The 16,750-nt window shown below is 34.3% G+C and overlaps 2 protein-coding genes across 8 annotated transcripts in view; one reads left to right on the plus strand and one right to left on the minus strand.

Moving 5' to 3' along the window:
* Positions 1–1,815, plus strand: part of LOC115216982 (DDB1- and CUL4-associated factor 11) — a 40,561-nt gene extending 38,746 nt beyond the window's left edge. For both annotated transcript variants that reach the window (XM_029786468.2, XM_029786477.2), the window contains one exon: positions 464–1,815. In XM_029786468.2, the coding sequence (XP_029642328.1) occupies positions 464–571 (108 nt within the window). In that variant the 3' untranslated portion in view covers positions 572–1,815. The remainder of the gene's footprint in view (positions 1–463) is intronic.
* Positions 1,816–7,363: 5,548 nt separating this feature from the next.
* Positions 7,364–16,750, minus strand: part of LOC115214131 (hepatocyte nuclear factor 4-gamma-like) — a 125,862-nt gene continuing 116,475 nt past the window's right edge. For all 6 annotated transcript variants that reach the window (XM_029783203.2, XM_036505147.1, XM_036505146.1 and 3 more), the window contains exons 2-7: positions 15,945–16,262; positions 14,248–14,363; positions 13,283–13,432; positions 12,080–12,320; positions 10,119–10,355; positions 7,364–8,220 (exon numbers count right to left, since the gene is read on the minus strand). In XM_029783203.2, coding sequence (XP_029639063.1) covers positions 7,808–8,220; positions 10,119–10,355; positions 12,080–12,320; positions 13,283–13,432; positions 14,248–14,363; positions 15,945–16,262 — 1,475 coding nt within the window. In that variant the 3' untranslated portion in view covers positions 7,364–7,807. The remainder of the gene's footprint in view (positions 8,221–10,118; positions 10,356–12,079; positions 12,321–13,282; positions 13,433–14,247; positions 14,364–15,944; positions 16,263–16,750) is intronic.

A 16,750-nucleotide genomic window follows, 5' to 3' on the forward strand; every position in this document is an offset into this window, starting at 1 on the left:
GGCTTCACAGACCCCAGTAGAACCGTCCAACCCATGCTAGCATGGAAAACGGACGCTAAATGATGATGATGATGATGATGAAAGGTAGCGTATTTTAATAGAAATATAGTAACAAAAGGGTTAAACCCTATTTCCATTATTTTAATATTAAGTAATTTTTCATAACACCAATTTCAACCCTATTTCCCTATTTCTTAAAAGTCTTTCTTTCTCCCTCCATCTTATGAAAATAAAAGATGGAAAGGAAAAAGGTTGCCAGTGGAGTTGAGAGATAGAAAGGAGGAAAGTTGTAGTACAACCTGTGGCTACTTATATTTCAGATATTTCTTTGAAATAAGTCATTAAATCCAAATGCAAATTCTTTTTTTATTGATGAAAAAATGTAATGCATATATGTTTTTGGATATATCTCATGTATACAGTTGATTTACTAAACTTGAACAATCTTTGTTCTATCTTGTAGTGGGACTCAACAATATGCCAGTGGTATTACTATGGCATTGAACAGCATCGAGATTTTGAAAATGGAGAATTATATTACCTCAAGTCATTTCGACGATTATTTGATTGATTGTAACCGTCATATGGGTTATATAAGAAACTGAACAGATGTAAATAATTAACATTTAACAGACATGGCTTTAAGCCCCTACATTTTTTTTATTGCTACATCCATCATTAGAATAGTTATATTAAATATATTTAGACATCTCAGTCTATAAAACATATTCGTTTCAACAAATGAAATTCTTTGGGAAATTTAGAAAGAAAGCAGGCTGTAATTCTCATGAAGTGAAATATTTTAAATACCTTCTTTCAGCATAATCTGCTGCTTGAGACCCTAAGATTCCTAAAGAGTCTGAAGATATTTAAAGTATACAAAGATCTTAATTTCACTGATTCATATGCTGTTTTTGTAGAACTAAGTCTTCCTCAACTGCCAACTACTTTCTTATTTGATAAAACAACTTCAATTAGTCAAGGCTACACTTTACATTTATTGTTTTGTGCAAGTTAAATGCTGCTAGAAGGTTTCAGCTTATTACATTCTTATGCAGAAACTACCAACAAAGGATTTACTTTGTAACATTCTAAGTTTATATTGTACTGACACAACTGCCATCATGTATAGAATGGATATTTCTATTGGTGTAATTCTGGTTTAAGCTGCCCATATAATCTCTTGTAACATTTTTATTTTTTGGAATTTTTTGAAAACGTTTGCAAATTTGTGTTCTACACAAATTTACATGGGAATTCATATGATTCTACATGGGAATTCATATGATTATATAAAAAAATTTTTCCTCAAATCTTTTTTACTCCCACCAATAAATCCTAAAATTGCCACTATTTTTCAAATTTTTTCTTAAAATCCATTTAAAATATGGACAGTCTGAATTTTTTACTTAAATTCCAGCAATAGACTACAATTGGGTGCATCATCATTCCATTAAATGTGTTTATGGAGAGAAAAATATTGAATAGTATCAATACATGTTAGATTGACAAAGAAACCAGAAAGGTTTCAGATGGTTGTCAGATGTACTAAGACCAGCTAAATCGTCCATAATCACACAAATTTGCAAAAGGTTTCTGAAAATTCCAAACAAATTAGAAGAGTTATGAGGGGCTATATGGGGTACTTAAACCAGAATTCCACCTTTCTTTTATTAAAACTTTTAGTTACAAAATCTAAGGAGATATGGAAGATAAAAACAATCCATGATCATCTTTGTAGCAAAATATAGCATCGTCATTTATGTGTGTCTGGAATTTCTTTCCACTATTTTTGAATAAATAAGTGTTATTTAATTTTGTTTGTCATCTATATCATCATCATCATTATTATGTGACATCTGCTTTCCATATTGGCATGGGTTGGATGGTTTAGCAGGGAGCTGTCCAGACTCCAGCTGTTTGTTTTGGCATGGCTTCTACAGCTGGATGCCCTTCTTAATGCCAACCACTTAACAGAGTGTGCTGGATCCTTTTTTTATATGCAACTGGCATATAAACACAGCACAAGTATGGGTGCTTTTTAGGTGGCACCAGCACCTGAAAGGACAAGCCTGTATGTGTGGAAGACTGATTTTACTTAGCTTGACATGTCTTATCAAGTACAGCAAATCAGCACATCTCCTGGTCCTTTGTCATTTCCTCAGTGAGGCCAAGCATCCAAAGATCCTTTCTCACCACTTCAACCCACATTTTCCTGGGTCTACCCCTTCCACAGGTACTCTCTACAATTAGAGCTCGGCACTTCTTTATGCAACTGTCAGTAAGTAAATTTGCTATCCTATTGAAATTCTCTTATCCCAAGTATTATTTTAGTGGCTGTTAAAAGTTGGAGTAAATCCTTTAACCCTTTAACATTCAAACCAGCCATATTTAACCCAAAATATTCTGTTATTGTCAAACTGGCCAGATCTGATCTCTCACACCTACCCTACAATGTTATTCTTAAAATAAACAATCACAACATTGAAATCTTGTAGCTACAAGATAATGCATGATTAATTCAAAACAAAGTGGATAAATGAGCTTTATATTTGACAGAGTAATCTCAATGCTAAATGGCTAAAGACCCATTTGTAGCATCTATGGATCACTGTTTAGCAGAAACAATAAGTTCACTAGTGTAGCTAAAGTGTGTGCCACCCCTGGGCCCTCACAAAAAAGTGGTGCCACTCGGGGCAGACTGCTCCCTTCCCTCTAGCTATGCTAGTGAATAGGTTATGATACAATAGATTAAACAGAAGATAAATTTGTTACTGGATGAAGCTAGTCTGTTGCACACATTTTTCTGGAATATCTTGTCACCCATTCTTTTGGGTTAGGCTTACAGAGTCAATGTAGAACAGTGTTCTGTCTGAAACAAAATATCTACAACAGATTTAAAGACATAATCTACACGTTTTCAAGAGCAAACTGAAATAATATCAAATCAAATTAAAAAAAAAAAAAACTTGAATCTAGTTGAAATAATCTCAAAGTTAATTATAATAATCTCAGAGCAAATTAAACAGTAGATCATCATTTTAATATCCATGCTCACATGATTCAGACAGAATTTGTTGAAGCAGATTTTCTATGTCTGGATGCCCTTTTTGTCTCCAATCCTCACCTATTTTCAAGTAAAATAATATTCACCTATGACTGGACATGTTTTCATGTAAGACTGGAAATGAAGGAAAATCACTTGCAGGATAGTGACACTCATTTACAACTACACATGAAGGCAAGGAAACAGTAACACACACACACATATATATGACAGGCTTCTTTCAGTTTCTGTCTACCAAATTCACTTACATGGAAGGCTTTGGTTGACCTGGGGCTATAACTGGAGACACAATGGAATTGAACCTAGAATCATGTTGGGAAGCAAACTTCTTACCACACATTTTTTTTTCGTCATTGATATATTGTTTTGTATTATTTACATGTCTTCCTTTTCCTATTATTTTCTAAAATAATAAAATAGTTCGCTTTCAGGGTATACATGTAATAACAATCTGTTATTTAAAACCACAGTAAATAATAAGCATAGTGTGAAAGTACAAAATCCAGTTAGTTTAGTATTTTGTATTGTATTTACAAAACAACATTTTCCATCATCATTTAATGTTTTCCATATTTGGCATAGGTTGGATAGTTTGACTGGAACTGGCATGTCAGAAAACTGCACCAAGCTCTACTCTCTGGTTTGATATAATTTCTATGGCTGGATGCCCTTCCTAATGTCAATCACTTTACATAGTGTACTGGGTGCTTATGTGGCACCAGCACCAATAAGGTCACCTGGCAACTTGCAGGGCAATACTCAACTGGTGGGGAGTAGTATTGAGGGACAGAAAAAAGAGAGAGAGAAGATGGCGAAAATATGATAGGTGGGAGGGCATATTACCTAAGTTACAGGGTGGTGTATATGGTGAAGTGGACCAAGGATTAGGGGAGAATGTAGGTGGGTGAGTTCACAAGATTGCAAAAGGAAGCTGGTGATGGTAGAGGGAGGGGATATTAGGAGGATATGTTATTGGGGAGGTATTCAACAGGGACATATTGTGTAGCATTTTCACCAGCATTTAATGTCTGTTTTTCCAATCTGGCATGGGTTGGATAGCTTGACAGGAACTAGCAAGACCAGGGGCCACACCAGGTTCTATAGTCCGTTTTGGCATGGTTTCTACAGCTTGATGCTCTTCATAAAGCCACTTTACACAGTGTACTCGATGCTCTTTACATGGCACCAATGTTTTTTCTATGTGGCACATGTATTTTAATTTTCAATGAAAGTTCAAACCTAGTTAAAAGTATTCTGTTGTTTCTTCAATTTTCATGAGATTAGTTGCAATAATTTATGGCTAAAATTTCTTCCTGAAATTCTTCACTGAATTTGAGACTGGCAAGCTGTCCACATTCAATTTCTGAAAGGTGTTCAGAGAAATGCAATGGTTTGCTTGTGACATTTCTCTCTCTCTCTCTCTCAATACCCTATCTTGAACAAAAATTGAGTTCAGTTCCTTTAGCAATGAGTATACTGTTGCCATGCACAAACCAACCTATTTTGTACTAGCCTCTACTAAGATGGATCTATTTCTCCATCAAAGAATGAAACTTGCAACAACTGTAAAGAGGTTGCACATTTTTGGCAAACATGTCAGTCAAAAAGAGCTGCAGCATCATTATCTACAATTCTTCCTATAACAGGGACACAACAAGGAAATGGACTTGAACAATGCTAATCAGCAAATATATGGCTAATCAATATATTGATACTTCAGTTAGTGTTACCAATCTCTCATTCTCAACTTTGCAGGAATATCTTTAAACTGTTCTGGCAACTCAATCCAAACAGATGACTTTAAACATTAATATGAACCATTACAGAATTTTTATGTTGTTCAATATATTCCAACTTTGGTGACCACCATTTTTTTTTTTTTTTTTCTAAATTTAATGACTTGAAACTAATTGCTACTAAATCTTGCCACTTTTTCCTATTTGATAAAAGGTCAAAGAAAGATATTAAATGGTTTTTTTTTATGATGACAATATTGAGTCCATAGTCTTTCCATTGCAAGCATATGTGGTAGCAGTAAGAAACAGTAGCAAAACGATATATCTTGTCTTGATTTACAAACAATAAATTACTACTGCACTGTAGAAGCCTGTCTGCTTCCTAATACTGAAAATCTCATGTTCTATTCTCAACAATAAATTCCACAGCTAACTGGATCTAAAAAAAGCATACCATTATATTCCAATCCAAAATGACGATGATATATATATATACTGCATTTGAAGTTAATTGAAGGTTTAGTGTAACTAATACTGCAAGTACTTTTCAAAGAACAATAAATAGTTATTGACAATCAAAGGCATTTACACCTATCTCAGTGTAATTGTCATTGGCAAAACCATTTACTGCCTGTACATTAAGAAATATACAGGCAGTGAATTTCTCCAGCATTTTAGCTTGCATATCTTTAACACATGCCTCAATTTCATTTTTTTTTTTTTTTTACCTCATTCAGATTATACTGGTGCAGATTTATCAGTTTATTACTCTCTCTTTTTTCTCTTATCTATTTGCTCTACTAATGGCTAAAGGCAGTCAGAGATTAATGTCGTACATTGTGCATAACAATATCAGTGACATTAAAAGATGATTTTTTTTTTTTTAAATCAACTTATTCAAAAAGGGATCCTATTGGAGTAGGAAGACTGAAACAGCAAATTTTGAAAATGATATTGGTATGATGATGAAATAAAGATTTCAATTAGTATTTTATTTATCTAACATAAATATCATCATCAACATTTAACATCTATTTTTCCATACTGGCATGGATTGGATGGTTTGGTAGGACCCGGCAAACCATAGGCCCACATCAAGTTCTAATGTCAGCTTTGGCATAGTTTCTATGGTTGGATGCCCTTCCTAAGGTCAACACTTTACAGCATGTTCTGGGTGCATTTTCCCGTGCTATTGGCACAGTGAGATTGCCAAGTAACTTGCAAGGCAAGAAAAGAAGGAAAAAAGGGGGGAAGGTAAAAGAAAAAAGCCTCCTTGACTAAATGGAGGTGGTAATATTTGAGGAGAAGAAGGATGCTGGTTCTATGCCAGGTGTTGACAGGCTATTTATTGTGCGAGGGATAACAAGCCCAGGTGTTTTGCTTTAGAGATACAAGGCTACCCTGCATTATATAAGGGTATTGGAAGTAACTGGAAAGCTGGAACATCTCAAGATATGAGGTGGATGTTAGAATACAGACAGTGGATTGTGGGTGATGTAGAGGGAAAAGAATTTTCAGAGTGAAATAAAGATTTTTACATAATTGAAATATATTTAGTCTTAAAAGCTATATACAGATCAACAATAATTAAATGTAATGGAATAAAGAACAAGAATGAAATACAAGGGGGTGCTGAAAAGTTCCTGGCTTTGGGTAAAAGAAAATACAACAGGAGGATCAGTTAATTATGATTTTATTCAACATATTCCACTGTCAGATTCACACACGGCAGCAGTCCTTCAGTCTTTCTAAGTCCAATAAAAGAATTTGGAAGGTTAGACCTCTAACCAGGCCTTTCAGATCAACAATAATTAAATGTAATGAAATACAAGGGGTTGCTGAAAAGTTCCTGGCTTTGGGCAAAAAAATAGATTTATATATTTTTTGTGTATCCAAAATTGTAAAAACTTGATACATGCTTGATACATTATAGAAAAATATTTTTACTTCCCCCAATCTCTTAAAAACTTGACCAAAATATATGTCTTGTTAGAATTATCACTTTCTATTCCCCTCTCAGATTCACACACGTACGACAGCAGTCCTTCGGTTTTTCTTAGCCCTGTAAAAGAACTTGGAAGGTTAGACCTCCAACCAGGCCTTTCATGCTACCCTTAAAGCCAGGAACTTTTCAGCAACCCCTTGTATATGAAAAAAGAATAACAAAAACTAAAAGCTAATATACATAAATTTTTAAAATTTTTATTTAGTCCTTTTCCTTTTCAATAAAAGGATTTTGGGATAACCTTAACAGTTTTAAAAATATCAGTCTCACTTTTTTTAAAAAAGTTATTCTTTTGATTTCAAATAAATAGTCCGTTTTGTTTTTACTTCTTGTAAAAAATATACTCATTTTTATAAAATTCATTTGCTGGGGGAACATTTTGTATATGTTTTTTGTGTATCCAAAATTGTAAAAGCACAGTTACTCAACATGCTTGATACACTGTGAAAAAATATTTTTACTTCCCCCAATCTCTTAAAAACTTAACCAAAATATGTCTATTGTTAGAATTGTTACTTTCTATTTTCTTCTTAAAATATTTGTTAGCTCCCCATCTTTTTTTACTCCCTTTACCTCCAATTAAAAAAAAATATATTTTTATATTTTTGTGACACAACAAAATTTAGCATGGATTTCAGCTAAGTTCATTAACAGAATGCAAATGCATATTATTATGTTACTGTGGCATCTGCAGAAAGCTATGCAATGTTGTTGAATTTTAGCATATCCTTCAAAGTTTGTCAAATTTATATTTGACATTTCAGAAAAGACAGTCAATTTAACAGAAGTATCTACATTATTCAATTACCCATTCAATTCTGGTATCCACAATATAAATGTGTGTATATGTGCATGTGTGTATGATAATGTTAAAAATATATTTGTGTTTTTAGATAACTGAGGGGATTTATTCACTGGATTCTGACTGTCTGATTTCAGACTTGTATTCGCCATGTGTGCATGTACAACAGAGTCAATAACAAAGGGGTTGGTATTCATTCAAACACCAACTTCTTGCTTAAAATGAGAAGGGGTCTGATTATGATTGGTCAAGTTCCCTAATTTGAACGGGGACTCAACCTGCATACTGGAAGGTGTCATTGAAGTATCATGAGGATCCGTGAGTGTTTGATGAGGATGCTGGTCATGTATATTAACTGTGATTGAACAGTCATTAGACAGAGGACTACTGCAGGTCAGAGGTGATTGGCTAAAAGGAGAAGTGTCAAGTGAATTGCTGCTGCCAACTGTGTCTTGAAGAATTATTTGGGAATCACCATTCTGACCATTAATTATGTTCTCCACAGCTTGATTTCCAAGCTGGTCAGGAAAACTGGGATTTGATAATAAATGAGGTTGAAGACTAACTGCTGAAACCGCTGCTGAGGAATGTCCAATTTCACTATTTGCTCCTGGAAATGATAATAATAATAATTAATAATGATAATAATAATAAACATTAACAATAATAATCCTTTCTACAATAGGCACAAGGCTTGAAATTTAGGGGGAGGGGGGACTAATCGATTACATCGACCCCAGTGTTTAACCGGTACTTATTTCATCAGCACCGAAAGGATGAAAGGCAAAGTCAACCCTAGCAGAATTTAAACACAAACTGTAAAGACAGACAAAATGCTGCTAAGCATTTTGCCTGGCATGTTAATGATTCTGCCAGCTTGTCAGTTTAATAACAATAGTTAATAAATAAACAAGTTAAAATTATGGCATACTAACAGTTACCTACAGCATAACTAGCAGGCTGATATGATGTCACTGTATTGGCTAGACTATCAGATGCTGCTATACATTGTTGGTCAGAATGCACTTCCTTGTATTGTTATAACTTTCAAATGATGCTACCCCAGTAGCTAAGTGGACAGGCCAACATTATCTCTGAATGTAGCACAAGTCACACACTGGGTTATCCATTTATAGCTTAGTGGATTGAAGTGTTTTGTTCAAGAACACAACCATTCTGAGAATCAAAACTACTATCTTGCAATCATGTGGACAGCACCCTGACCACTAGACCGTGTACTTGTATATATAAGCTAGGAAATATTTTCCCCCTTCTTCAGTCCAGACATGTTTTCTTGGAAGATTACAAGCAAAATGTCATCACTTGTGTACAACAGTGACACTTGTTTACAATTAGTATACAATGTCAAAACAACATTCACACATGACAGGCTTCTTTTTAGTTTCAACCTATTAAATTTGCTCTCAAGTTTTTAGTTGGCCCTTTATGCATGTGTATGTGTCGGCAATGATTTTGCATTGACTACAATGCCTTGTGTTCTGAATTTAGATCCAGTTGAGATCATCTTTGTCTTTATTACTTTCAGAGTTGATTAAAGAGACTACTAATCCAGGGTCAGGATATGACAGAGATGTTGTAATGAAATATGACAGGGAGGTGCGTTTTAGTGAGGCAATGAGATATCATTGGGACACAGCAGTGAGATATGATAAGGAGATGACAGATAGAACAGAGAACTAAAAAATAATAGGCAAAGAGATGTAGTAAGTAAATATGAGAAACAACCCTTGTATTATGTTCCCAAGCAAAATGTCAGACTATACTTGGTCCAGTTTGCCTCACTGATCAGGTCAGGCTCTACTCCTACACAAAGGTTGAATAGTAAGTGGACAGTAGCATAGTTAGTTGGGGTGCAAGGAGTGGCCATTTGTTCAGGTAATGCTTTTATGGGGGGAAACTTTTTGGTCTCCTGTATAACTGTATAGGCTTGGGGTTTGGTTTGGGAGGTGGGAGAAAAACTTAAGGGCTGTTCTGAGTGGCACACTTTAGCTATTCCACTGTAAACAGTTTTCATAAAAAAATATTCCACTTACAACTGGAGAAGACCCATGAAGCCAAGAGAAATTGTAGTTGTGGCCAATGCTGGTGTCACATAACTGGCACCTGTGCTGGTGGCATGTAAAAAGCATCCTTTGAATGTTGGGTCTCACAGAGGCAATGATTAGTGACTGAAACCATTGGCGATTTGCTGTGCTTGAGAAGACCTGCCAAGCCAAGTGAAATCATAGTCGTGGCTGATGCTGGCATCACATAACTGGCACCTGTGCTGGTGGCATGCAAAAAGCACCCATTACACTCTTGGAGCGTTTGATATTAGGAAGGGCATCCAGCCATAAAAACCATACCAAATCAAATTGGAACCTGGTGCAGCCATCCAGCTTATCAGTTTCAGTCAAACTGTCTAACCCATGCCAACATAGAAAGCAGACACTAAATGATTATGAGGATGAATAGCAGGAGAAAGTTTTTTTTTTTTTTGTTGCTTACCTCCAAGTAACATTTCTTGAAGAAGATTGTCTATTTTAGCTACCCCAAATATTTTGGCCATCTGAATTTGTTCTATCATCTGCCAAGTTATGCTCTGTAAAACAGGTAAAATAAGCAAAATTTCTCCAAATCGACCACGGCATTCATATTGTCTGTCATTGATATAATCTTCAAGATTCACTTGAGCTTGGCATCGATACGTTTTTATTCGGTGGCTGTCAATTAAACCTCTGGCACCTAACAAAGAAAATTAAACATTGATTAGGTTATTGAAGACAGATAAATGATTACGGTTTCAAATTTCGGAATTTATCCAAACAAGTGTAAATACACATTTATACAAAAAACAATGATTTGATAGACAGAAACTAAAAGAAGCCTGTCGTGTGTGTGGCATGGGTTAGACAGTTTGGCTGGAAAAGCAGGTCTTTTTTTCTTCAAAGCTTGGTTCAAATGCTTTAATTGCTGACAGTAGACTTGAGCATTGATTGTTGCATTAGGTAGTAACAATTCAAAGTAAATTACTCCTTTGCAATCCCACCAGATAGAAAGAAGAACCTTTTTCCCATGAAGTTCCCTTCTCAGTTGTGGTTGAACTTTTTCCCTTTTACCAAGCCATTGTTTACGATGTTTAACATTTTGGTAGAAGATCCATTTTACATCACCAGTCATGAGTCTTTCCAAAAAGGGTGAAATGAGTTCACGAGAATGGCAAGAAGAGCAGATGTCAACTCGGGATTTGCTGTTACTTTCGAACAATTCATGAGGCACCCATTTTCCAAGTTTAGGAACCTTTCCAAATTGTTGAAGATGACGATGAACAGTTGTATGGTTTGAAGTAAGCTTTATTGCCAATTCTTCAACTGATAATGCAGGATTTTCTTCAAGTAATGCCTCAAGGAGCTTATCAAACTCAACTGGATGTCCTATTCGATTTTCATCTTCAAGGCTAAAATCTCCACTTCTGAATTTTGCAAGTTCTTTCATTCAAGCATTCTTTCCCGTAAACTGAGTGTTTGTTTCGAGTCACTTTGGCTGCAGAGTTTCCTTTTTTGTACTCACAAAGCATTATGAGCCTTAAATGCTCTTTGGATACTTCCATGTTAGAAAGGGTTTTAATCAAAGAAGTTTGAATTCTATTATCTTGTAAAATTTTTTTACAAGGCAAGGAGTTGGTGTCTCCTTGCCTTGACATTGCCTGATGGTTGAGCACAAGTGTCACTGTCATACAGTATGTCTGTCCATTGGGAAATATTACCTTACTTCGCAACAGGAAGGACATCCAATCATAGAAAATCTGCCTAAACAAATTCTGTCCAACCCATGCAAGCATGAAAAAGTGGGCATTAAAACATTAAGATTACAAACACACACACACACATATAAGGATACACGTAGTTGTGTGCAACTGCATAACCTAAACAATATCACTAAATACAGAAGTCATTTGCATGATCATTTATGACAAAATATAACTAATTTCTATCCAAGTTTAAATTATAAATTTCTGAAAAGTATTAACAAAACTAGAATCTTTAGAAAGTTTTATTTTGACTAGGAACCAACATCCTATATTTTAGGAATAGGAAACTGGAATTAATAGCATTCATGTCTTCCCCCAAGGATATCAGTAAAAGGAAGTGAAACAGCAAAAACCATTAATCAAAATTGATTTCATGATCTTGCTCTGCTTGAGAGAATTTCTTTGAAAAGGTCCAGGATAGTGGAATGCATTTGGTTTTCTCACTGCTTGCTGCTGGGGTGATTTTTTTTGTGTCTCTCTGATATTGTGTTTTTTAATACAGGGATGTTATCTCTGGACAAAAACCACAATAACTAGCCTATCAATGGTGTATATACATTATGTATGATACATAGATGGCTATTTTAATAAAATAGTAAAATGGCTCATGGAAGAATACCTTGAAATGACCTTATAAAAAATAGAGCTATTATTTTACCTGGATCAAAGAATATGATTCCTTTAAGACATGCAAATTCCGAGTCATCAATCTCTACTTCTTGCAAAGGCTTTACAATTTCATCAATCACTCTGCCACAAATATGTGACATTTCAGTATTTGCTACATGTCGAGAAATCACAGAATCATTTCCTAGAAGTAATACATCTTTCAGTTGTAACGAACGTCTGGCAACACCTAACAGAAGGTGTTCTCCTGCATGAGCCCGTAATAAAGCTACCTAAAGGAAGAAAATAATGGAAATAAAGCAACATTCAGATTGGTTTAGAAGGTTTTAGAAGTCAAATCATGTATTAAATACATTCATTTTAGTGCTATTGAAATTATACATAGCCTTTTAAGAGTCTCACAGATAGTAAATGTTTCAGGGTAAAGCATGACTGATAGAATTGTACAGGCATCAAAAGAAAAGACTTTTCAAGTACTGCATTGAAAACAAGTTAGCTTGAAAACTTTGCTTCTTTCCAAGCATTGATTTTTATAGCAGCTATAGCTTTATCCAGCAAACACAAAGAGTTAATCTTTTGAATAGCTAGACAACATCTTAACTGTTCTAACTCTTCATCTAGAAGTTGAAAAATTAGCAACTTCTTGAAAGTGGTGAATTAAAGTGCAACAGTGCATGTTTCATAGCAACTAGAAATCTTTACACAAGGTAACAAGTTCTAAATGTGAGTTTTACAAACCAACTAACAGCATGGCCACTGAGCTATTCCATTGTCCTTTATGATACATAATATGTTATAAAATTTGAAATAAAACATATTGGTTGGTACCAAATGTATCAAGACCATGATTGACCAGTGTAAGCATTATAATATTGGCTGGCCTTGCATCCTTGGGTATGGTAACAAGACAAAATCATTGGTACAGTATCCTTTCTTTTTTTTATTTAAAAAGAGCAATGAATAGTTCACAAGCTGCTAGATTTTTAGTCTCAAATTTTAAACAGTCAATCATTCCTTTTGTATTTATTAATAACATTATAATTAAAGTAAATCTGTTTTGAAAGTGGCTTCAAAGAAGGCTGAAACTAATTGAGTTAAAGTATGTATTACTACTCGTTAGGGTCCATAGTCAAGCATTATTGATGCAACAACTAAGGTAACAGAGGAGGTCAACAGGGACTGACATTAGTTCATAAGATATTTTATGATAATTTTATGTGGACTGCTCATCTACCTGATCATCTAGTTGTAGTTCTCCAAAACATGGAATGTATTTTGCCCATTCAACTAAAACCAGGAGTTGCTGTTTCATGGACTCGCAGACATCATTTGGTGTAGCGATCTTTTTTGTTGCTAAGTTATCTGTGTTTGGTTGACTTATTACCTGTAACAGAAATAGGAAAACAATTATTTCTGATCTAATGAGTTGAATAATATCTTGGTTTTCAAAAACAATATTATATCTTGTAAGCAGTTAATTTCATCTGGTTGGAGTATTTTATATGTTAATCTTCTTGAAAGTTTTAATTTATGATCATCAATCTTAGGGTAACACTCATTTTCAGTTGTAGGTAATAGTCTAGGACAAAATCCAGTTTGAATTACAATTGGTATCACAAGATCTAAACACATGACCTTGTAGTCTATAGCAAAACAAAAGATGAACCGCTCATCATTAATAAGAAAATAATTTTGTTCTGAATAGTTAACATCTTTTTTTAACTTCTACACCTACCATTCAAATTCTGAACTATGTATATAAAATAAATGTTGTTCGGTTGACTGTCAAGACTTTATTATTCACTTACAGTTTTTAAACATTTACTAGTACTCACCTGTTTTCTCAAGTCTCTGCAATTCCCATGTCTTAGCAGTTTGCTAAGTATACTACCCCAATCAATATTGACATCAGACCACTTTTCTATGCCATACCCATTCCCCTTGTTTCATCTCCCAGATCCTGCAATAAATACTTTTCCCATCTGACAGGAAGTCCCACTGCTAATCTGTGATAATTCAAATTTAATTAATTTTAACTACCCTAACCTTGCCTGGTTATTCCTATGTTTCAATATAAGGAACCCAGAAGTTACAGACACTACTCTTGCTCCTCAGATTAATGAATAATAATAATTTTAAAAATCTCCAGCTACTTAATTTCACATTGGAAGCCTGTCTAGTGTTTCAAATAATACTCACTTCTCTTGACATTAACTCAGCATTTAAAAGTGAAGAAATTGATAAAGATGAGCTGGTGCCCAGGTCTTCATAACTTGTTCGCCGAATGCTGATGCGATCTCTCTCATTCTGTACCGCTTCAAGAGACAAGAAATTATGCAAAACTAGAGATATGCAATAAATTTAGATCATGTTTAAAACCATTTTTTAAAATTCTATGATAGGCAGAATAAATTAGGAGACAAGTAATTATTGAAAATGTTCTATTTAAAAAACAAATAAAAAGACAATCACCATCTTACAGATAATCTGACAAACATGGGATTAAACATACTTGATTTACACATAGAGAATAGTAAATATTGGCAAAACTATTAAGGTACCAACTTATTAACCACACGATCAAGGTGGCTTACAATATTTGTGACGATTCTCTACATTCTGAGTTCAAAATCATACCATTATTTCAGAGTCAATGAATAAAATACCAGCGAAATACAGAAATTGATCCTCTCAGTCTCTTTCTCTCTCTGTGTATATATAAGTTATAAGGAAGTCAAACCAAGTGATATTTTTTGAAAGTGTTTAATATGAATGTTTCAGGTCATTGTGCAATATAGAGTAGGAAATATATCCCTTACACAAGACCTTCCTCAGTTAATACATTTCAAAATCAGTCTCTCTCTCATATGTATATATAAATTGGCTATGTGAAGTGCGTACAAAAGGAGTACTTACATTATGGCCCCACCAATCCTATCAACCACCACTATGAGGATAGGATACAGCAAAAAAGAACCAAATGGTTCATAGTTTGTATACTATTACTACTGCTACTACTATTATGTTGTGTCTCTAAGGCATTTAACCCTCAACAGCCCAGAAACTGTTTAAGTGTTGAATGTGTCATTAGCATATAGTGGTGAGCTCAAATTCTTTATATAATATAGAGAAAACAAAAATAAAATAAATAAAATTATGCCGCTGTAACCTTCATTGAACTAATATCTGAAGATAAATGCTTCATTAATGAATGTGTGTGTAAGAGAGAGAGTGAGAGATCATTTGTTGAAGAGGTCTATTACGACTGAAATGTGTCTAGAGTTGTCTCCCTTACTTGCCAAAATAGCATTAGTAATTGAGCTAGGTTTTCTTTTTTCAATACATAATCCTTTTTAATTAGATTCTTTGATGCTCACTACATTATGTATGTTAAAATCAATTTGACTATTGTTTCCCATTATGATGGCATCTATGAGTAACTTTTCCTCAGAGATTTATTTTTTAAATATTCTAAATATTTTTGAAATGCTGACACAATGCTGAATATCTATAAAGTGATTCTCCCATTGCTACATCAGCAATTATGGCAATGTTTATGTTCACTAAGGAGGTCTAAACTGAAACATATTTGAAGTTGTCTCCCATTCTTGATGAAATAGTTACAATAATGTCCCAAAGATAATATTGTCTTTCCTTAATGCAATGAACATTAACTAATCTAGTTACAAATATATAGAAGCATTAAGTATGATAACACAAGAAATTGTTTTTCTCTGTGTAATTAACTTTAGTGAATTATTTTCTTTCAACAAACTATCATTATCAATATATTAAAATACTCTTTTACATGCCTGGGGCAGACAGAATTTGTTGAAGTAGATTTTCAAAGTAGATTCAATAATGTCAACACATGCAAATATGTATAAGCAACCTACCTTCTTTCCTCATTCCAGCTCGAAAACATTTCCTCAGTCGACAGTAGCGACATTGGTTTCGTTTATCCTTATCCACAACACAGTTTCGAGCAAAGCGACATGTATACACATGATTTTTTCTCACACTTCGTCTAAAAAATCCTTTACAGCCATCGCAGCTGGAAGCGCCATAATGTTTTCCAGTAGCTCGGTCTCCACAAATTGCACAAAATTGACTGACATTGACTGCTGGCAAGTTTGATGCAACTGACTGAATAGAAGATCCAGAATTCAAAGTTGGTATGCCATTTAAAAGTTGGCTGTTCATATCTGGAGAATCTGAAAAAATTAAAAGCAAAGAAACAATATATATATAAAGCTCAATGTGGGTGCTAGGGAAAATATGAGATAGTTGTTGCTATTGTTTAAGTTCAGTTCAACCATGACAGACCTATTACCAGAGGTATTCCAGTCATGACCATTCCGTTCATATAGAAAAGACAAAAATAAAATAAATAAAATGCCCCTGTAACCATCATTGAACCAATATCTGAAGATAAATGCTTCATTAATGAAGATGGAGAGAGAGCCCATTTACTCTTTTACTTGTTTCAGTCATTTGACTGCGGCCATGCTGGAGCACCGCCTTTAGTCGATCAAATCGACCCTGGAACTTATTCTTTGTAAGCCCAGTACTTATTCTATCGGTCTCTTTTGCCGAACCGCTAAGTTTAAAGCTAAAATATGCCTTGAACTGTCTCCCTTACAATATTATAAAATATGTTCTTTCTGATTTTTAGAATGAAAGTGATTTGAGGGAGATTTGA

Source organism: Octopus sinensis, linkage group LG1 (assembly GCF_006345805.1).
Source record: "Octopus sinensis linkage group LG1, ASM634580v1, whole genome shotgun sequence".
Classification (NCBI taxonomy): domain Eukaryota; kingdom Metazoa; phylum Mollusca; class Cephalopoda; order Octopoda; family Octopodidae; genus Octopus; species Octopus sinensis.